Here is a 22,652-nt window from a genome sequence, read left to right on the forward strand (position 1 = left end):
ACCCATGATCTCCCACTTTTATAGGAAGTATCATGTGAATGGGGGGACAGCGGAATGAGCATGAATAAAGGGTTTAGTTTAGATACTGTCAGGATATACTTGGGGAACATATATATATATATATATATAAAATATATATACAGCCATAGCGCCCTGAGAACGCCTGATCTGGGAAGCTAAGCAGGGTCGGGCCTGGTCAGTGCTTGGATGGGAGACCACAGGAAGGCCAATGGGACCTGGGGTGGGTTACAGGAGGTGGTCAGTGGGTCAGAGAGGTTCTCCTGCCCCTCACATATGTATATATTGACATCTTTATAATACATACAGCCATAGCACCCTGAGAACGCCTGATCTGGGAAGCTAAGCAGGGTCGGGCCCGGTCAGTGCTTGGATGGGAGACCAGATATATACACAGCCATAGCACCCTGAGAACACCTGATCTGGGAAGCTAAGCAGGGTCGGGCCCGGTCAGTGCTTGGATGGGAGACCAGATATACACACAGCCATAGCACCCTGAGAACACCTGATCTGGGAAGCTAAGCAGGGTCGGGCCCGGTTAGTGCTTGGATGGGAGACCAGCTGGGTCCAGAGCGGTTCTCCTGCCCCGCTGCTCTGCCCTGGTGACACCACACCTGGAATATCGTGTCCAGGGGGGTTGTGGAGTCTCCTTCTCTGCCACATTCAACCCTGGTTCCTGTGTCACCTCCCCTGGGTGCTCCTGCTCGGCATAGACGATCTTTCGAGGTCCTTTCCAACCCCTGGGCACCCAATCCCCCGGGTGCCCTTTTCCTGCAGGTGACGGTGCGTGTGAAGGTGGAGGACGTGGCCCTGGGGGACCCCGAAGGGGCTGGGGAGCCAGCGAGCCCCCCATTGGAGTCACCTCATGTCCCCGCTGGGGCCAGGCGGCGGGAGGAGGTGACGTGGCCCAAGGTCAAGTTTGTCCCCGAGGAAGAGGAGCAGCACCCGCAAGAAGCAGGTGAGAGGCTGAAAGCAAAGAAACCCCCTCAAAAAAGGGGTGAAGAAGCTGCTGGAGGACCTGGGCGGGCTTGGAGGTGGTGGGGGGTGTCCTGCCCTATCTAGTCCTCTGGACTGTGCAGCCAATGGAGCTGGATTCAGGCTGTCACTTGGGCTCAGTTCACAAGCTGGCAGCCCAAGTCCCGGCCTGGACTCTGCAGCCAATGGAGCTGGATTCAGGCTGTCACTTGGGCTCAGTTCACAAGCTGGCAGCCCAAGTCCCGGCCTGGACTCTGCAGCCAGTGGAGCTGGATTCAGGCTGTCACTTGGCCTCAGTTCACAAGCCGGCACCCCAAGTCCCGGCCTGGACTCTGCAGCCAGTGGAGCTGGATTCAGGCTATCACTTGGCCTCAGTTCACAAGCCGGCACCCCAAGTCCCGGCCTGGACTCTGCAGCCAATGGAGCTGGATTCAGGCTGTCACTTGGGCTCAGTTCACAAGCTGGCACCCCAAGTCCCGGCCTGGACTGTGCAGCCAGTGGAGCTGGATTCAGGCTGTCACTTGGGCTCAGTTCACAAGCCGGCACCCCAAGTCCCGGCCTGGACTCTGCAACCAATGGAGCTGGATTCAGGCTGTCACTTGGCCTCATTTCACAAGCCGGCACCCCAAGTCCCGGCCTGGACTCTGCAGCCAATGGAGCTGGATTCAGGCTGTCACTTGGGTTCATTTCACAAGCCGGCACCCCAAGTCCCGGCCTGGACTCTGCAGCCAATGGAGCTGGATTCAGGCTGTCACTTGGCCTCAGTTCATAAGCCGGCACCCCAAGTCCCGGCCTGGACTCTGTAGCCAATGGAGCTGGATTCAGGCTGTCACTTGGGCTCAGTTCACAAGCCGGCACCCCAAGTCCCGGCCTGGACTCTGTAGCCAATGGAGCTGGATTCAGGCTGTCACTTGGGCTCAGTTCACAAGCCGGCACCCCAAGTCCCGGCCTGGACTCTGCAGCCAATGGAGCTGGATTCAGGCTGTCACTTGGGCTCAGTTCACAAGCCGGCACCCCAAGTCCCGGCCTGGACTGTGCAGCCAATGGAGCTGGATTCAGGCTGTCACTTGGGCTCAGTTCACAAGCCGGCACCCCAAGTCCCGGCCTGGACTGTGCAGCCAATGGAGCTGGATTCAGGCTGTCACTTGGGTTCATTTCACAAGCTGGCACCCCAAGTCCCGGCCTGGACTGTGCAACCAATGGAGCTGGATTCAGGCTGTCACTTGGCCTCAGTTCACAAGCCGGCACCCCAAGTCCCGGCCTGGACTCTGCAGCCAATGGAGCTGGATTCAGGCTGTCACTTGGGTTCATTTCACAAGCTGGCACCCCAAGTCCCGGCCTGGACTCTGCAGCCAGTGGAGCTGGATTCAGGCTGTCACTTGGCCTCAGTTCACAAGCTGGCACCCCAAGTCCCGGCCTGGACTGTGCAGCCAATGGAGCTGGATTCAGGCTGTCACTTGGGCTCAGTTCACAAGCCGGCACCCCAAGTCCCGGCCTGGACTGTGCAGCCAATGGAGCTGGATTCAGGCTGTCACTTGGCCTCAGTTCACAAGCTGGCACCCCAAGTCCCGGCCTGGACTGTGCAACCAATGGAGCTGGATTCAGGCTGTCACTTGGCCTCAGTTCATAAGCCGGCACCCCAAGTCCCGGCCTGGACTGTGCAGCCAATGGAGCTGGATTCAGGCTGTCACTTGGCCTTGGTTTGCAGGGACGGCTCGCAAGGTCCTCTCCTAATGTCAGTTATAAGGACAAGGGGCGAGATCCTCGTGACTGTCCCCGCTCCGCTGGGCTGGATTCGGGCTTTCGCTCAGCGCCGGGAGCTGCTCCATCTCCGCCGTTGCCGGAGGAGCCCGATGGTGGCGGCGTCTCCTCCATTGAGAACCAACAACCGAAGCGTCTTCTCTTCCCCCCGCAGGTCCCACCGTGGCGAGCGGAGACGCGGGGGCGCCCGTTGCGCGTCACCGAGACCCCCCCCACCCGCCCAGCGCCCTCCGCGGTGCCCCGGCGGCCAGGACCGCCCCCCATCGGCGCCAGATCCCGCGGGGTCGCTCCGCCTGCCCACAGCCCATCGTCCCAGGTCCGGCCGGAGCAGCCGAGAGCCCCGAGAAGCCCTGGGTGAGGCCACATGGTGTGTCTGGTTCGGGGCCATCAGCTCCAGGACAGGGAACGGTTGGGAGGGTCCAGCACAGGGTGACAAAGGTGGTCGAGTGGAGCATCTCCTGTGTGAGGAAAAGCATAAAGACCACATATATATATATATACATATATATATATATACACATATACACCCATAATACACCCATATACTCCCATAATACACCCGTAGCACCCTGAGAACGCCCCATCCCATCTGATCCAGGAAGCTAAGCAGGGTCGGGCCTGGTTGGTGCTTGGATGGGAGACCTTGTGGCCAGGAAGCCAATGGGACCTGGGGTGGGTTATAAGGGGTTGGTCAGTAGGTCAGAGAGGTTCTCCTGCCCCTCACATATGTATATATTGATATCTTCATACACTCATAGCACCCTGAGAATGGCTGATCTGGGAAGCTAAGCAGGGTCGGGCCCGGTCAGTGCTTGGATGGGAGACCAGTGCAAGACCATTGGTAACTGGGGGGGATTAGAAGGAGGGTGGTCAAAGAGGTTCTCCTGCCCCTCTACTCTGCCTTTGAGAAAAGGGTTTAGTTCAGATACTGTCAGGATATACTCGGGGAACATATATATATATAATATATACAGCCATAGCACCCTGAGAATGCCTGACCTGGGAAGCTAAGCAGGGTCGGGCCCGGTCAGTGCTTGGATGGGAGACCACTGGAATGCCAATGGTACCTGGGGTGGGTTACAGGGGTGGTCAGTGGGTCAGAGAGGTTCTCCTGCCCCTCTGCTCTGCCCTGGTGAGGCCACACCTGGAAGCTCGGAGAAGAGACTGAGGGCTGATTGATTAATTAACGGTGATCAGTATGGAAAGGGGGGAGTGTCGGGAGGATGGAGCCATCGGTGACACCGGCGACAGGACAAGGGGCAGTGGGTACAACTTGTTCCCGGTGAGGGTGGCAGAGCCCGAACAGGCTGCCCAGGGGTTGTGGAGTCTCCTTCTCTGTGCCATTCAACCCCGGTTCCTGTGTCACCTCACCTGGGTGTCCCCGCTCCATGGGGGGGTTGCACCGGCTGATCTTTGGGGGTCTAATCCTTGACATGGTCCCGTGCAGCGGGAGCCGGCGGCGCCGGGGAAGGAGCGTCCGTACCCCTGCGTCGAGTGCGGCAAGAGCTTCGCGCGGCTGACGCACCTCAAGACCCACCAGCGCACGCACACGGGGGTGAAGCCGTACGCCTGCGGCGCCTGCGGCAAGAGCTTCGGCCACCTCTCCACCCTCACCACCCACCAGCGCCTCCACACGGGCGAGCGCCCCTACGCCTGCGCCTCCTGCGCCAAGACCTTCACCAACCCCTCGGACCTCAACAAGCACCAGCGCAGCCACACGGGCGAGCGGCCGTACCCCTGCGGCGCCTGCGGCAAGCGCTTCAGCCAGCAGTCCAACCTCACCATGCACCGGCGCAGCCACACCGAGGAGCGGCCCTACCCCTGCGGCGCCTGCGCCAAGAGCTTCAAGTACCTGGCGGACCTGACGGTGCACGAGCGCTCGCACACGGGCGAGAGGCCCTTTCCCTGCGCCCACTGCGGGAAGGGCTTCAGCAACAAGTCCTCGCTGGCCCGGCACACGCGCATCCACGCCCGGGCGGCCGCCAGGGACAAGTGATGGCCATGGGGAGGATGAGGAGGGTGGGACGAGGTGTGGGATGGGGAGGTTGGGTTGCGGTGGGTTGGGTTGGGTTGGGTGGACCTGGCAGCCCCGGGGAGGTGAGTGGGGGTGGAGGGGTGATGAGGTGGTGTTTGAGGAGCCCGGTGGCTCCAGGATGCAGCTCGTGGTCCTGGAGATGGGACATGGATGGGGTGACCATGGGCTGCTCATTGATGTCCTCCTGGTGGCTCCAGGATGCAGCTTGTGGTCCTGGAGATGTGACACGGATGGGGTGACCATGGGCTGCTCATTGATGTCCCTAAAGAGCCTGGTGGCTCCAGGATGCAGCTCGTGGTCCTGGAGATGTGACACAGATGGGGTGACCATTGATGTCCCTAAAGAGCCTGATGGCTCCAGTACTTGGGGCCGTGGTCCTGGAGATGTGACACGGATGGGGTGACCATGGGCTGCTCATTGGTGTCCTCCTGGTGGCTCCAGGACTTGGGTCTGAGGTCCTGGAGATGTGACACGGATGGGGTGACCATGGGCTGCTCATTGGTGGCCTCCTGGTGGCTCCAGGACTTGGGTCCGTGGTCCTGGAGATGTGACATGGATGGGGTGACCATGGGCTGCTCATTGATGTCCTGTTGGTGGCTCCAGGACTTGGGTCTGAGGTCCTGGAGATGTGACACGGATGGGGTGACCATGGGCTGCTCATTGATGTCCTCCTGGTGGCTCCAGGACTTGGGTCTGAGGTCCTGGAGATGTGACACGGATGGGGTGACCATGGGCTGCTCATTGATGTCCTCCTGGTGGCTCCAGGACTTGGGTCCGAGGTCCTGGAGATGTGACACGGATGGGGTGACCATGAGATGCTGTCTGATGTCCCTAAAGAGCCTGGTGGCTCCAGGATGCAGCTCGTGGTCCCGGAGATGGCACACAGATAGGGGTGACCATGAGCTGCTCATTGATGTCCTGCTGGTGGCTCCAGGATGCAGCTCGTGGTCCTGGAGATGTGACATGGATGGGGTGGCCATGAGCTGCTCATTGATGTCCTGTTGGTGGCTCCAGGACTTGGTTCTGTGGTCCTGGAGATGTGACATGGATGGGGTGGCCATGGGCTGCTCATTGATGTCCTCCTGGTGGCTCCAGGACTTGGGGCCGTGGTCCTGGAGATGGGACACAGATGGGGATGAAGACAAGATGGTGATAAATGTCCCCATGAGCCTGGTGGCTCCAGGATGCAGCTTGTGGTCCTGGAGATGTGACACGGATGGAGTGACCATGATGTCCTCATTGATGTCCTCCTGGTGGCTCCAGGACACAGCGTCCTGGAGATGTGACATGGATGGGGGTGACAATGAGATGCTGGCTGATGTCCCCATGAACCTGGTGGCTCCAGGATGCAGCTCGTGGTCCCAGAGATGTGACATGGATGGGGTGACCATGGGCTGCTCATTGGTGTCCTGTTGGTGGCTCCAGGACTTGGGTCTGAGGTCCTGGAGATGTGACATGGATGGGGTGGCCATGGGCTGCTCATTGGTGTCCTCCTGGTGGCTCCAGGACTTGGGTCTGTGGTCCTGGAGATGTGACACGGATGGGGTGACCATGGGCTGCTCATTGGTGTCCTCCTGGTGGCTCCAGGACTTGGGTCTGTGGTCCTGGAGATGTGACATGGATGGGGTGACCATGGGCTGCTCATTGATGTTCTGGTGGCTCCAGGACACAGTATCCTGGAGATGTGACAAGGATGGGGGTGAAGACAAGATGGTGATAAATGTCCCCATGACTCTGGTGGCTCCAGGATGCAGCTCGTGGTCCTGGAGATGTGACATGGATGGGGTGACCATGAGCTGCTCATTGATGTCCTCCTGGTGGCTCCAGGACTTGGGTCCGTGGTCCTGGAGATGTGACATGGATGGGGTGACCATGGGCTGCTCATTGATGTCCTCCTGGTGGCTCCAGGACTTGGGGCCGTGGTCCTGGAGATGTGACATGGATGGGGGTGAGGACAAGCTGGTGACAATGATCCCATGGGCCTGGTGGCTCCAGGATGCAGCTCATGGTCCCGGAGATGTGACATGGATGGGGTGGCCATGAGCTGCTCATTGGTGTCCTGTTGGTGGCTCCAGGACTTGGGTCTGTGGTCCTGGAGATGTGACATGGATGGGGTGGCCATGAGCTGCTCATTGATGTCCTCCTGGTGGCTCCAGGATGGAGCTTGTGGTCCTGGAGATGTGACATGGATGGGGTGGCCATGGGCTGCTCATTGGTGTCCTCCTGGTGGCTCCAGAACTTGGGGCCGTGGTCCTGGAGATGGGACACGGATGGAGGTGAAGACAAGATGGTGATAAATGTCCCCATGAGCCTGGTGGCTCCAGGATGCAGCTCGTGGTCCTGGAGATGTGACACGGATGGGGTGACCATTGATGTCCCTAAAGAGCCTGGTGGCTCCAGGACTTAGGGCCGTGGTCCTGGAGATGTGACATGGATGGGGTGACCATGGGCTGCTCATTGGTGTCCTCCTGGTGGCTCCAGGACTTGGGTCTGAGGTCCTGGAGATGTGACATGGATGGGGTGACCATGGGCTGCTCATTGATGTCCTCCTGGTGGCTCCAGGACTTGGGTCTGAGGTCCTGGAGATGTGACATGGATGGGGTGACCATGGGCTGCTCATTGGTGTCCTCCTGGTGGCTCCAGGACTTGGGTCTGAGGTCCTGGAGATGTGACATGGATGGGGTGACCATGGGCTGCTCATTGATGTCCTCCTGGTGGCTCCAGGACTTGGGTCCGAGGTCCTGGAGATGTGACACGGATGGGGTGACCATGAGATGCTGTCTGATGTCCCTAAAGAGCCTGGTGGCTCCAGGATGCAGCTCGTGGTCCCGGAGATGGCACACAGATAGGGGTGACCATGAGCTGCTCATTGATGTCCTGCTGGTGGCTCCAGGATGCAGCTCGTGGTCCTGGAGATGTGACATGGATGGGGTGGCCATGAGCTGCTCATTGGTGTCCTCCTGGTGGCTCCAGGACTTGGGTCCGTGGTCCTGGAGATGTGACATGGATGGGGTGGCCATGAGCTGCTCATTGGTGTCCTCCTGGTGGCTCCAGGACTTGGTTCTGTGGTCCTGGAGATGTGACATGGATGGGGTGGCCATGGGCTGCTCATTGATGTCCTCCTGGTGGCTCCAGGACTTGGGGCCGTGGTCCTGGAGATGGGACACAGATGGGGATGAAGACAAGATGGTGATAAATGTCCCCATGAGCCTGGTGGCTCCAGGATGCAGCTCGTGGTCCTGGAGATGTGACACGGATGGGGTGACCATTGATGTCCCTAAAGAGCCTGGTGGCTCCAGGACTTAGGGCCGTGGTCCTGGAGATGTGACATGGATGGGGTGACCATGGGCTGCTCATTGATGTCCTGTTGGTGGCTCCAGGACTTGGATCTGAGGTCCTGGAGATGTGACGTGGATGGGGTGACCATGGGCTGCTCATTGGTGTCCTCCTGGTGGCTCCAGGACTTGGGGCCGTGGTCCTGGAGATGGGACACAGATGGGGATGAAGACAAGATGGTGATAAATGTCCCCATGAGCCTGCTAGCTCCAGGATGCAGCTTGTGGTCCTGGAGATGTGACACGGATGGAGTGACCATGATGTCCTCATTGATGTCCTCCTGGTGGCTCCAGGACACAGCGTCCTGGAGATGTGACATGGATGGGGGTGACAATGAGATGCTGGCTGATGTCCCCATGAACCTGGTGGCTCCAGGATGCAGCTCGTGGTCCCAGAGATGTGACACGGATGGGGTGACCATGGGCTGCTCATTGGTGTCCTCCTGGTGGCTCCAGGACTTGGGTCTGAGGTCCTGGAGATGTGACACGGATAGGGTGACCATGGGCTGCTCATTGATGTTCTGGTGGCTCCAGGACACAGTATCCTGGAGATGTGACATGGATGGGGGTGAAGACAAGATGGTGATAAATGTCCCCATGACTCTGGTGGCTCCAGGATGCAGCTCGTGGTCCCGGAGATGTGACATGGATGGGGGTGAGGACAAGCTGGTGACAATGATCCCATGGGCCTGGTGGCTCCAGGATGCAGCTCATGGTCCCGGAGATGTGACATGGATGGGGTGGCCATGAGCTGCTCATTGGTGTCCTGTTGGTGGCTCCAGGACTTGGCTCTGTGGTCCTGGAGATGTGACATGGATGGGGTGGCCATGGGCTGCTCATTGGTGTCCTCCTGGTGGCTCCAGAACTTGGGGCCGTGGTCCTGGAGATGGGACACGGATGGAGGTGAAGACAAGATGGTGATAAATGTCCCCATGAGCCTGGTGGCTCCAGGATGCAGCTTGTGGTCCTGGAGATGTGACACGGATGGGGTGACCATTGATGTCCCTAAAGAGCCTGGTGGCTCCAGGACTTAGGGCCGTGGTCCTGGAGATGTGACATGGATGGGGTGACCATGGGCTGCTCATTGATGTCCTCCTGGTGGCTCCAGGACTTGGATCTGAGGTCCTGGAGATGTGACGTGGATGGGGTGACCATGGGCTGCTCATTGATGTCCTCCTGGTGGCTCCAGGACTTGGGTCTGAGGTCCTGGAGATGTGACATGGATGTGGTGACCATGCTCATTGGTGGCATCCTGGTGGCATCCCAGAGACGTGACACAAATGGGGGCTCGGACAAGATGATGACAATGTCCCCATGAGCCTGGTGGCTCCAGAACGTTTCTCCGCATTCCCAAACGCACCAGGGACGGGCTGATGAAGCTGCCGAGCGGTGTCCCCCGCAAGCCCGGTGACCCTGGGCCGGCGTCCCCAAGGACACGCAACATGGCAACGACCTGATGGTTGACGTTCCTCACCCCCCGTCCTCAGGATCTGCACCCCGACCCCCAGCGGGACGCCCCGTTTTCCCCTCCAATGGCCCTTTTGTCCCCCTTTTTGGGTATTTATTCATGGCAGCGCCCGCCGTCCCGTCCCATTGTCCCCCTCATTGTCTCCCCCATTGTCCCCCCGTTGTCCCCACCATGCGCCGGGCCTTACAATGAGAGACCGACCTACCTCAGCGGGCGCTGCCCCCCCAGCTCAAGCCCAAAGTGGGGGGCTTGGGGGGCTTGGGGAGCCCCTCGCTGCTGGCCCCCCCCGGTTTCTCCCCCTTTTGTGCTGTAACAGCCGTTCTACCCCCTCGTCCTGCGGCTCTGGGTGTTCTTGAGGTGCCCTGCGAAGCTGGGGGGTCAATGGGAGGGACTGGGGTGGACTGGGGGGGACTGGGAGGGACTGGGAGGGAATGGGGTGGACTGGGAGGGACTGAGGTGGACTGGGAGGGACTGGGGGAACTGGGATGGACTGGGAGGGACTGGGGTGGACGGGGGGACTGGGATGGACTGGGAGGGACTGAGGGAACTGGGATGGACTGGGATGGACTGGGAGGGACTGGGAGGGACTGGGGGGGACTGGGATGGACTGGGATGGACTGGGATGGACTGGGGGGGACTGGGAGGGACTGAGGGAACTGGGATGGACTGGGAGGGACTGGGGTGGACGGGTGGACTGGGAGGGACTGGGGTGGACTGGGAGTCAGTGGGATGTGCTGAGATCGACTGGGGTGGACTGGGAGTCAGTGGGATGTGCTGAGATCGACTGGAATGCACTGGGGTGGACTGGGAGGCAGTGGGATGTACTGGGATCGACTGGAATGCACTGGGAGGGACTGGGGTGGACTGGGAGGGACTGGGATGGACTGGAATGCACTGGTCAGCACTGGGAGGCAATGGGATGGACTGGGCAGCACTGGGATGGACTGGAATGGACTGGGCAGCGCTGGGAGGTAGTGGGATACACTGCGATGTGCTGGGAGGCAATGGGACATACTGGGATGCACTGGGCAGCGCTGGGAGGCATCTACAACAAAGGAGAGACCCTATTGCAACCTTTACATTCTTCAAATGGGTCTATAGGGAAGGACAGACGTATGGCGGCCTAAAACTAAAACTATGGAAGAGAAAAGGGAAATGGGTTTTTCTGCATTCGGGTTTGTTGTGTCACAGTTTTGGGGTAAAATGACACTTATTTGGGGGGGAAACCAAAGCAAAGCAAAGAAACACAACCCAACGAAAACCAAACCAACCCAACTCAACCCAACCCAACTCAACGCAACCCAACACAACTCAACCCAACGCAACCCAACCCAACCCACCTCAACACAACCCAACCCAACCCAACTCAATCCAATGCAACGCAACCCAACCCAACTCAACTCAATCCAACCCAACCCAACTAAACTCAACCCAACCCAACTCAATCCAATGCAACGCAACCCAACCCAACTCAACTCAATCCAACCCAACCCAACTCAACTCAACCCAACCCAACTCAATCCAATGCAACGCAACCCAACCCAACTCAACTCAATCCAACCCAACTCAACTCAACCCAACCCAACCCAACTCAACCCAATGCAACGCAACCTAACCCAAATCGACCCAACCCAACTCAACCCAACTCAACTCAACTCAACCCAACCCAACTCAACCCAACCCAACTCAACTCAACCCAACTCAACTCAACCCAACTCAACTCAACTCAACCCAACCCAACTCAACCCAACTCAACCCAACCCAACTCAACTCAACCCAACTCAACTCAACCCAACCCAGCTCAACCCAACCCAACTCAACTCAACCCAACTCAACTCAATCCAACCCAACTCAACCCAACTCAACCCAACTCAACTCAACCCAACCCAACTCAACCCAACTCAACTCAACCCAACCCAACTCAACCCAACCCAACTCAACTCAACCCAACCCAACTCAACCCAACTCAACTCAACCCAACCCAACTCAACCCAACTCAACCCAACCCAACCCAACTCAACCCAACCCAAGTCAACTCAACCCAACCCAATTCAACCCAATGCAACGCAACCTAACCCAAATCTACCCAACCCAACTCAACCCAACTCAACTCAACCCAACCCAACTCAACCCAACCCAACTCAACTCAACCCAACTCAACTCAACCCAACTCAACTCAACCCAACCCAACTCAACTCAACCCAACTCAACTCAACCCAACTCAACTCAACTCAACCCAACCCAACTCAACCCAACCCAACTCAACTCAACCCAACTCAACTCAACCCAACCCAACTCAACTCAACCCAACTCAACTCAATCCAACCCAACTCAACCCAACTCAACTCAACCCAACTCAACTCAACCCAACCCAACTCAACCCAACTCAACTCAACCCAACCCAACTCAACTCAACCCAACCCAACTCAACTCAACCCAACCCAACTCAACCCAACTCAACCCAACCCAACTCAACCCAACTCAACCCAACCCAACTCAACCCAACCCAACTCAACCCAACCCAACTCAATGCAACGCAATCCAACTCAACTCAACACAACCCAACTCAACCCAACCCAACTCATCCTAACCCAACCCAACCCAAATCGACCCAACCCAACTCAACCCAACTCAACACAACACAACCCACCTCAGCCCAACCCAACCTGACTCAACCCAACTCAACCCAACTCAACCTGACTCAACCCAACCCAACCTGACTCAACCCAACTCAACACAACCCAACTCAACACAACCCAACTCAACCCAACCCAACTCAACCCAACCCAACCCAACGCAACCCAACCCAACTCAACCCAACCCAACCCAATTCAACCCAACCCAACCTGACTCAACCCAACTCAACTCATCCCAACCCAATTCAACCCAACCCAACCCAACCCAACTCAACCCAATTCAACCCAACCCAACCCAACTCAACCCAACCCAACTCAACCCAACCCAATCCAACTCAACCCAACCCAACTCAACCCAACCCAACCCAACTCAAACCAACTCAACCCAACTCAACTCAACCCAACCCAACCCAACTCAACTCAACCCAACCCAACTCATCCCAACACAACTCAAACCAACCCAACTCAACCCAACCCAACTCAACACAACCCAACTCAACACAACCCAACTCATCCCAACCCAACTCAATCCAACTCAACCCAACCCAACTCAACACAACCCAACTCAACACAACCCAACTCATCCCAACCCAACTCAACACAACCCAACTCATCCCAACCCAACTCAATCCAACTCAACCCAACTCAATGCAACCCAACTCATCCCAACCCAACTCAATCCAACTCAACCCAACTCAACGCAACCCAACTCAATCCAACTCAACGCAACCCAACTCAACCCAACTCAACGCAACCCGACTCAACTCAACCCAACCCAACTCATCCCAACCCAACCCAACTCAACCCAACTCAACACAACCCAACTCAATCCAACTCAACCCAACCTAACCCAACCCGACTCAACACAACCCAACCCAACTCAACCCAACTCAACACAACCCAACTCAATCCAACTCAACCCAACCCAACCCAACCCGACTCAACACAACCCAACTCAATTCAACCCAACCCAACGCAACCCAACTCAACCCAACCCAACTCAACCCAACCCAACCCAATTCAACCCAACCCACCTCAACTCAACCCAACCCAACTCAACACAACCCAACGCAACCCAATGCAACTCAACCCAACCCAAGTCAACCCAACCCAACCCAACTCAACCCAATTCAACACAACCCAACGCAACCCAACGCAACTCAACCCAACCCAACTCAACCCAACTCAACACAACCCAATGCAACCCAACGCAACTCAACCCAACCCGACTCAACCCAACCCAAAGCCAACCCAACCCAACTCAAATCGAAAAAGGAAGGGGGCAGCTACACAGATGTGTGTCGCCACCCCTACGCCGCGCACGGCGGGACGTCGGCGATGGGCCAACACTCCTTGACGCGGGGCCGGACTCCCAGCACCGTGTGGCTGCGCGCCCACCCCGTCACGGCCACGCGGTGAGGTTGCCCATCGCCGAAATCGCGCGTGAGCCGCGCGGCGAAGGGGACGCGGACGTCGGAGCGCCGGCCCTCCAGGGCCACCGCGCACGCCGTGCGGGGCCGCAGCTCCTCCTCCACCACGTGCGTGTGGACGACGTACTGCCCGGCGCTGGCTCCGCCCACCCAGGGGATGTCGGTGACGTTGGTGGCCTCCCAGCCCGTGCCGTTGAAGGTCAGGAGCGCGGCGCGCAGCACCCCCGCGGACGGCGCCGAATGCGCTCTGGTCCATCCGCCAGTCGTGCTCCGTCTCGGTGGCCTCCTCCAAGGTGACGTTTTGTCGCGCCCCTCGGCAGCCTTCGTTCCTCACCGTGCTCGTCGTCAGCGTCACGTCCTCCCCGCGCTCCACCGCGCCGCTCACGTTGTAGGCGACGTCCTCAATGGTGACGTTCGCCGGCCCTTTCTTCACCACCAAGACCTGGTACCACTTGTACCACACCTCCTCGCCATCCACCATCATGAAGGCGGCCCTGTGCCTTTTGGAGACCTTGCCCAGGCCGTAGCGGTTCCTCCCGACGAAGACGTCGATGGACGGACACCCCTCCACGGCGTTCTTGGGCACGTTGCCGAAGGAGTCGTCCACCCAGCCCAGCGCCTCGAAGCCGCCGACGTTGACCAACACCTTGAAGTCGCTGGTTCTCCACTCCCAGTTCCCGTAGGGGTAGTAGCAGAAGGGGCCCCGCGCCGGGACGTGGGCGCCGGTGTTGCAGCCGCGCGCCGCCGTCGAGCAGACGTACTCCAACCTCCCGGCGTAGCCGTTCCAGCTGGAGACGGCGTCGGGGGGCAACGTGCCCTGGAACGGCACCCACCGCAGGTAGGACGGCGGCTCCTCCGCTCGCTCCCGCCGGGACGAGCTCCGGGTGGCGCCTGCGGGGGAAGAACGGGCGGGTTTGGTGAAACGAGGCGCCTCTTGGAGCTGCTGGGGTGACGTCCTATGGGGACCCACCACCCCGTTGGGGAGCTGCTGCAGCTCCGGTATGGGCGATAAGCACGAAATCCTAAGCGACCCTTCGTAGGTTTTGGGGGGCAAAGTGGGGGACGAGCCCAAAGGTCTCCAGCCCATGGGGAGGTCCCACATTGGATTAGGTTGGACATCACGACTCCAGACCATGGTGGAGCAGGTTGGACATGAAGATCTCCAGCCCATGGGAAGGTCCCATGTTGGATTAGGTTGGACACAAAGGTCTCCAGCCCATGGGAAGGTCTCATGTTGGATTAGGTTGGACCCAAAGGTCTCCAGCCCATGAGAAGGTCCCACGTTGGATTAGGTTGGACCCAAAGGTCTCCAGCCCATGGGAAGGTCCCACGTTGGATTAGGTTGGACCCAAAGGTCTCCAGCCCATGGGAAGGTCCCACGTTGGATTAGGTTGGACCCAAAGGTCTCCAGCCCATGGGAAGGTCCCACGTTGGATTAGGTTGGACCCCAAGGTCTCCAGCCAATGGTGGAGCAGGTCGGACCTGAATGTCTCCAGCCCATAGGAAGGTCCCACATTGGATTAGGTTGGACCTGAAGGTCCCCAGCCCATGGGAAGGTCCCATGTTGGATTAGGTTGGAGACAAAGGTCTCCAGCCCATGGGAAGGACACAGACTGGATTAGGTTGGACCTGAAGGTCTCCAGCCCATAGGAAGGTCCCACGTTGGATTAGGTTGGACCTGAAGGTCTCCAGCCCATGGTGGAGCAGGTTGGACCCCAAGGTCTCCAGCCCATGGTGGAACAGGTTGGACCCAAAGATCTCCAGCCCATGGGAAGGTCCCATGTTGGATTAGGTTGGACCTGAAGGTCCCCAGCCCATGGGAAGGTCCCATGTTGGATTAGGTTGGACACAAAGGTCTCCAGCCCATGGGAAGGTCCCACGTTGGATTAGGTTGGACCCAAAGGTCTCCAGCCCATGGGAAGGTCCCACGTTGGATTAGGTTGGACCCCAAGGTCTCCAGCTCATGGTGGAGCAGGTCGGACCTGAATGTCTCCAGCCCATAGGAAGGTCCCACATTGGATTAGGTTGGACCTGAAGGTCCCCAGCCCATGGGAAGGTCCCATGTTGGATTAGGTTGGACACAGAGGTCTCCAGCCCATGGGAAGGTCTCATGTTGGATTAGGTTGGACACAGAGGTCTCCAGCCCATGGGAAGGTCTCATGTTGGATTAGGTTGGACACAAAGGTCTCCAGCCCATGGGAAGGTCTCATGTTGGATTAGGTTGGACCCCAAGGTCTCCAACTCATGGTGGAGCAGGTTGGACCTGAAGGTCCCCAGCCCATGGGAAGGTCCCATGTTGGATTAGGTTGGACCCCAAGGTCTCCAGCTCATGGTGGAGCAGGTTGGACCTGAAGGTCCCCAGCCCATGGGAAGGTCCCATGTTGGATTAGGTTGGACACAAAGGTCTCCAGCCCATGGGAAGGTCCCATGTTGGATTAGGTTGGACACAGAGGTCTCCAGCCCATGGGAAGGTCCCATGTTGGATTAGGTTGGACACAAAGGTCTCCAGCCCATTGGAAGGTCTCACGTTGGATTAGGTTGGACCTGAAGGTCTCCAGCCCATGGGAAGGTCCCACGTTGGATTAGGTTGGACCCCAAGGTCTCCAGCCCATGGTGGAGCAGGTCGGACCTGAATGTCTCCAGCCCATAGGAAGGTCCCACATTGGATTAGGTTGGACCTGAAGGTCCCCAGCCCATGGGAAGGTCCCATGTTGGATTAGGTTGGACACAAAGGTCTCCAGCCCATGGGAAGGTCCCACGCTGGATTAGGTTGGACCTGAAGGTCTCCAGCCCATAGGAAGGTCCCACGTTGGATTAGGTTGGACCTGAAGGTCTCCAGCCCATGGTGGAGCAAGTTGGACCTGAAGGTCCCCAGCCCATGGGAAGGTCCCATGTTGGATTAGGTTGGACACAAAGGTCTCCAGCCCATGGGAAGGACACAGACTGGATTAGGTTGGACCTGAAGGTCTCCAGCCCGTGGTGGGAGCAGGTTGGACCCCAAGGTCTCCAGCCCATGGTGGAGCAGGTTGGACCCCAAGGTCTCCAGCCACCTTGATCACCAAACCCATCCCCCGGTGACACCCACGTCCCCCCACCCCCATCCCACCCTGTGGGTGAACTGGGGTGTCATATCCCCCCATCTGCCCCACAACCCACCGCGGTGAAGCCAAAACTCACCCGGTGCCGTCGCGGTGGGTCCGACCGGGAGGAGGAGGAGGAGGAGGGGGAGGAGCTGTGGGGAGGGGAGGAGCTGTGGGGAGGGGAGGAGCTGTGGAGGGGGGAGGAGCTGGGGGAGGGGGCGGAGCTGGGGGGAGGGGGCGGAGCTGAGGGAGGGGGAGGAGCTGTGGAGGGGGAGGAGCTGGGGGAGGGGGAGGAGCTGGGGGAGGGGGAGGAGTTGGGGGGGAGGGGGAGGAGCTGGGAGAGGGGGGAGGCGCTGGGGAGGGGGAGGAGCTGGGGGAGGGGGAGGAGACGGAGGAGGAGGAGGAGCTGGGGGAGGGGGAGGAGCTGGGGGAGGGGGAGCTAAGGGGAGCTATGGGGACTGGAGCTACGGGGGGTAGGAGCTATGGGAGGAGGAGCTATGGGGGGAGGAGCTATGGGGGGGAGGAACTATGGGGGGAGGAACTGTGGAGGGGGGCGGAGCTGGGGGAGGGGGAGGAGCTAGGGGAGGGGGAGGGGCTGCGGGAGGGGGAGGAGCTGGGGAGAGGGGGAGGAGCTATGGGTAAGGGAGGAGATGGGGGAGGGGGAGGAGTTGGGGGGAGGGGGAGGAGTTGGGGGGAGGGGGAGGAGTTGGGGGGAGGGGGAGGAGTTGGGGGGAGGGGGAGGAGCTGGGGAGAGGGAGGAGCTGGAGGAGGGGGAGGAGCTGGGGGAGGGGGAGGAGATGAGGGAGGGGGAGGAGATGGGGGAGGGGGAGGAGCTGGGGAGAGGGAGGAGCTGGGGGAGGGGGAGGAGATGGGGGAGGGGGAGGAGATGGGGGAGGGGGAGGAGATGGGGGAGGGGGAGGAGATGGGGGAGGGGGAGGAGATGGGGGAGGGGGAGGAGATGGGGGAGGGGGAGGAGCTGGGGAGAGGGAGGAGCTGGGGAGGGGGAGGAGCTGGGAGAGGGGGAGGAGCTGGGGGAGGGGGAGGAGCTGGGGGAGGGGGAGGAGCTGGGAGAGGGGGAGGAGCTGGGAGAGGGGGAGGAGCTGGGAGAGGGGGAGGAGCTATGGGTGGGGGAGGAGCTGTGAGTGAGGGAGGAGCCTGGGTGGGGGAGGAGCTGTGGGGAGGGGGAGGAGCTGAAGGAGGGGGAGGAGCTGGGGGGAGGGAGAGGAGCTGGGGGAGGAGCTGGGGGGAGGGGGAGGAGCTGGGGGAGGGGGAGGAGCTGGGGGAGGGGAGGAGCTGGGGGAGGGGGAGGAGCTGGGGAGGGGGAGGAGCTGGGGGAGGGGGAGGAGCTGGGGGAGGGGGAGGAGCTGGGGAGGGGGAGGAGCTGGGGGAGGGGGAGGAGCTGGGGGAGGGGGAGGAGCTGGGGAGGGGGAGGAGCTGAGGGAGGGGGAGGAGCTGGGGGAGGGGGAGGAGCTGGGGGAGGGGGCTGAGCTGGGGGAGGGGGAGGAGTTGGAGGGAGGGGGAGGAGCTGGGGGAGGGGGAGGCGCTGGGGGAGGGGGAGGAGCTATGGGGGGGAGGAGCTATGGGGGGAGGATCTATGAGGGGAGGATCTATGGGGGGAGGAGCTATGGGGGAGGAGCTATGGGGGGAGGAGCTATGAGGGGGAGGAGCTATGAGGGGGAGGAGCTATGGGGGGAGGATCTATGGGGGGAGGAGCTATGGGGGGAGGAGCTATGGGGGGAGGAGCTATGGGGGGAGGAGCTATGGGGGGAGGAGCTATGGGGGGGAGGAGCTATGGGGGGAGGATCTATGAGGGGAGGATCTATGGGGGGAGGAGCTATGGGGGAGGAGCTATGGGGGGAGGAGCTATGGGAGGTGGATTTATGGGGGAAGGAGCTATGGGGGGAGGAGCTATGGGGGGAGGTGCTATGGGGGGAGGAGCTAAGGGGGGAGGAGCTATGGGGGGAGGAGCTATGGGGGGAGGAGCTATGGGGGTGGAGCTATGGGGGGAGGAGCTATGGGAGGGAGGAGCTATGGGGAGGAGCTGGGGAAGGGAGGAGCTGTGGGGGGTGGAGCTGTGGGGGGTGGAGCTGTGGGGGGTGGAGCTATAGGGGGTGGAGCTATGGGGGGAGGAGCTATGGGGGAGGAGCTATGGGGGAGGAGCTATGGGGGGAGGAGCTATGGGGGGAGGGGCTATGGGGCGGAGCTCAGGCCCCACGGCCCCGAGGGCGGAATCCGCTCGGTTACCGACCCCCCGTTAATTATTAACCCGCTGTTAATTGACTTTTCATCTCGTTTTTAACCACCTTGAATTATTAAATGTGATTTAATTTCCATTTAATTTCCATTTAATTTCATTTTTAAGCAACTTGAATTTTTAATGTAATTCAATTTCATTTGTAACCGGCTCCAATTTCTAAATGTGATTTAATTTCAATTTAATTTCATCATTAACCAGCTTGAATTTTTAATGTGATTTAATTTCAATTTCTCTTCATTATGAACCAGCTTAAATTATTAAATGTGATTTAATTTCATTTCAATTTTAATTGGTTTGAATTTTTAATGTGATTTAATTTCATTTCAATTTTAATTGGTTTGAATTTTTAATGTGATTTAATTTCAATTTAATTTCATTTTTAATTGGCTTGAATTTTTAATGTGATTTAATTTCAATTCAATTTCATTTTTAATTGGTTTGAATATTTTAATGTGATTTAATTTCAATTTAATTTCATTTTTAAATTGGCTTGAATTTTTAATGTGATTTAATTTCAATTCAATTTCATTTTTAATTGGTTTGAACTTTTTATTGTGATTTAATTTCAATTCAATTTCATCTTAATTGGTTTGAATTTTTTAATGTGATTAATTTCAAGTTAATTTCATTTTTAACCAGCTCGAATTTTTTAATGTGATTTAATTTCAATTTAATTTCATTATTAACCAGCTTGAATTTTTAATGTGATTTAATTTCAATTTAATTTCATTTTTCATCGGCTTGAATTTTTAATTTGATTTAATTTCATTTTTAACCAGTTTTAATTTTCAATTTGATTTAATTTCAATTTAATTTCATTTTTAACCAGCTTGACTATTTTAATGTGATTTAATTTAATTTCATTATTAACCAGCCTGAATATTTTAATGTGATTTAATTTCAATTCAATTTCATTTTTCATCCGTTTGAATTTTTTAATGCGATTTAATTTCAATTCGATGCCAATTTAATTTCAGTTCCATTTCAATTTAATTTCGTTATTAATCAGCGCGAATTTATTAAATTCAACTTAATTCATATTTCATTTTATTTCGATTAAATTCCATTTTTAAGCAGATTTAATGTTCAAATCTCATTTTATTTCGATTAAATTTCATTTTTAAGCAGGTTTAATATTCAAATCTCATTTTATTGCGATTAAATTTCATTTTTAAGCAGGTTTAATATTCAAATCTCATTTTATTGCGATTAAATTTCATTTTTAAGCAGAATTAATGTTCAAATCTCATTTTATTTCGATTAAATTTCATTTTTAAGTAGAATTAATATTCAAATCTCATTTTATTGCGATTAAATTTCATTTTTAAGCAGATTTAATATTAAAATCTGATTTTATTTCGATTAAATTTCATTTTTAAGCAGGTTTAATATTAAAATCTCATTTTATTTCGATTAAATTTCATTTTTAAGCAGGTTTAATATTAAAATCTCATTTTATTTCGATTAAATTTCATTTTTAAGCAGATTTAATATTCAAATTTAATTCTCCTTCAATTAAATTCCATTTTTAAGCAGATTTAATATTCAAATCTCATTTTATTGCGATTAAATTTCATTTTTAAGCAGAATTAATATTCAAATCTCATTTTATTGCGATTAAATTTCATTTTTAAGCAGATTTAATGTTCAAATCTCATTTTATTTCGATTAAATTTCATTTTTAAGCAGGTTTAATATTCAAATCTCATTTTATTGCGATTAAATTTCATTTTTAAGCAGAATTAATATTCAAATCTCATTTTATTGCGATTAAATTTCATTTTTAAGCAGAATTAATATTAAAATTTCATTTTATTGCGATTAAATTTCATTTTTAAGTAGGTTTAATATTCAAATCTCATTTTATTTCGATTAAATTTCATTTTTAAGCAGATTTAATGTTCAAATCTCATTTTATTTCGATTAAATTTCATTTTTAAGCAGAATTAATATTCAAATCTCATTTTATTGCGATTAAATTTCATTTTTAAGCAGATTTAATATTAAAATCTGATTTTATTTCGATTAAATTTCATTTTTAAGTAGAATTAATATTCAAATTTCATTTTATTGCGATTAAATTTCATTTTTAAGCAGATTTAATATTCAAATTTCACTTTATTTCTATTAAATTGCACTTTGAAGCAGCTTTAATTAATATTTAAGCAGCTGGGAGGGCAAAGGGCCTCACTCATATTTCCTTCTATTTTGCCCCGATTTCTTTAATAATTCTTTCCCAAAAACCCCATTTTTTCCCCCAAAATGATTAAACCCCTCCCAAATTACCCCACAAACCTGCTGCGTCAGCATCGTCTCAATTAAAACACCCAAAAGTTTGCAATTTCAACTCAAAAAACGCTTTAATTGCGCCCGCCCCCGCGGCTCCCGAAGGCCCCAGCTCCGCGCTTTGGGCTGAAAAACGGCCGCTTTGGGTCGATTTTGACACCGATCCCAGCGGGCTGCCCCTCCCCCCACACGCCCCACCCCCACGGAAACTTTTTGGGTTGTTTTCAGTGGTTTTTTGGCCATTTTCTGCCCTTTTTTTGGGGTGTTTTCATCAGTTTTGGGGCCTTCGGGCCTGGAGCGCGGGGAGAGGCCAAAGGCCGGATGGGAGAGAAGTGCAAAGAAACGCCAATTTGGGGGTTTTTGCCCCAAAAATGGGCCAAATTTGGGGATTTTACCCCCCCCCAAAAATGTCCCAAATTTGGGGAGTTTCCCCCCCAAAAAATGTCACGAATTTGGGGATTTTTTCCCCCCCAAAATGTCCCAAATTTGGGGATTTTTTCCCCCCCAAAAATGTCCCAAATTTGGGGAGTTTCCCCCCCCAAAAATGTCACGAATTTGGGGATTTTTCCCCCCCCTAAAATGTCCCAAATTTGGGGATTTTTTTCCCCCCCCAAAAATGTCCCAAATTTGGGGATTTCCTCCCCAAAATGTCCCAAATTTGGGGATTTTTTCCCCTCAAAATGTCGCAAATTTGGGGATTTCCCCTCCCCCCCCAAAATGTTCCAAATTCAAGGATTTTGCCTCCAAAAATGTCCCAAATTTGGGGATTTCCCCCCCCCCCTAAAAAATGTCCCAAATTTGGAGATTTTTTTCCCCCAAAAAATGTCCCAAATTCGAGGATTTTCCCCCCAAAAAATGTCACAAATTTGGGGATTTTCCCCCCCAAAAATGTCCCAAATTTGGGGATTTCCCCCCCTCCTTCAAAAATGTCCCAAATTCAAGGATTTTGCCCCCAAAAATGTCCCAAATTTGGAGATTTTTTTTCCCCCCAAAAATGTCCCAAATTCGAGGATTTTCCCCCCAAAAATGTCCCAAATTTGAGGATTTTTTCCCCCCCAAAAAATGTCACAAATTTGGGGATTTTTTCCCCTCAAAATGTCACAAATTTGGGGATTTCCCCTCCCCCCCCAAAATGTTCCAAATTCAAGGATTTTGCCCCCAAAAATGTCCCAAATTTGGGGTTTTTTCCTCCCCTAAAATGTCACAAATTCAAGGATTCCCCCCCCCTTAAAAAAATGTCCCAAATTTGGGGATTTTTCTCCCCAAAAAGTCCCAATTTGGGGGATTTTTCCCCTCAAAAAATGTCCTAAATTTGGGGATTTTCACCCCCAAAATGTCACAAATTTGGGGATTTTCGCCACAAAAAATGTC

At 55.1% G+C, this 22,652-nt stretch overlaps 1 protein-coding gene across 1 annotated transcript; it reads right to left on the minus strand.

Annotated features, from left to right (window-relative positions):
• Window positions 1-13,538: 13,538 nt before the first annotated feature.
• LOC308051298 (natterin-3-like) lies at window positions 13,539-14,745 on the minus strand (the record flags this gene model as incomplete). The annotated part of the gene is given in 2 exon segments (XM_080361666.1): window positions 13,539-13,883; window positions 13,885-14,745. Coding segments are annotated over 2 exon segments (1,206 nt in total).
• Window positions 14,746-22,652: the final 7,907 nt, after the last annotated feature.

Source organism: Nesoenas mayeri (genome assembly GCF_963082525.1).
Source record: "Nesoenas mayeri genome assembly, chromosome: 36".
In the NCBI taxonomy this organism is placed as follows: Eukaryota; Metazoa; Chordata; class Aves; order Columbiformes; family Columbidae; genus Nesoenas; species Nesoenas mayeri.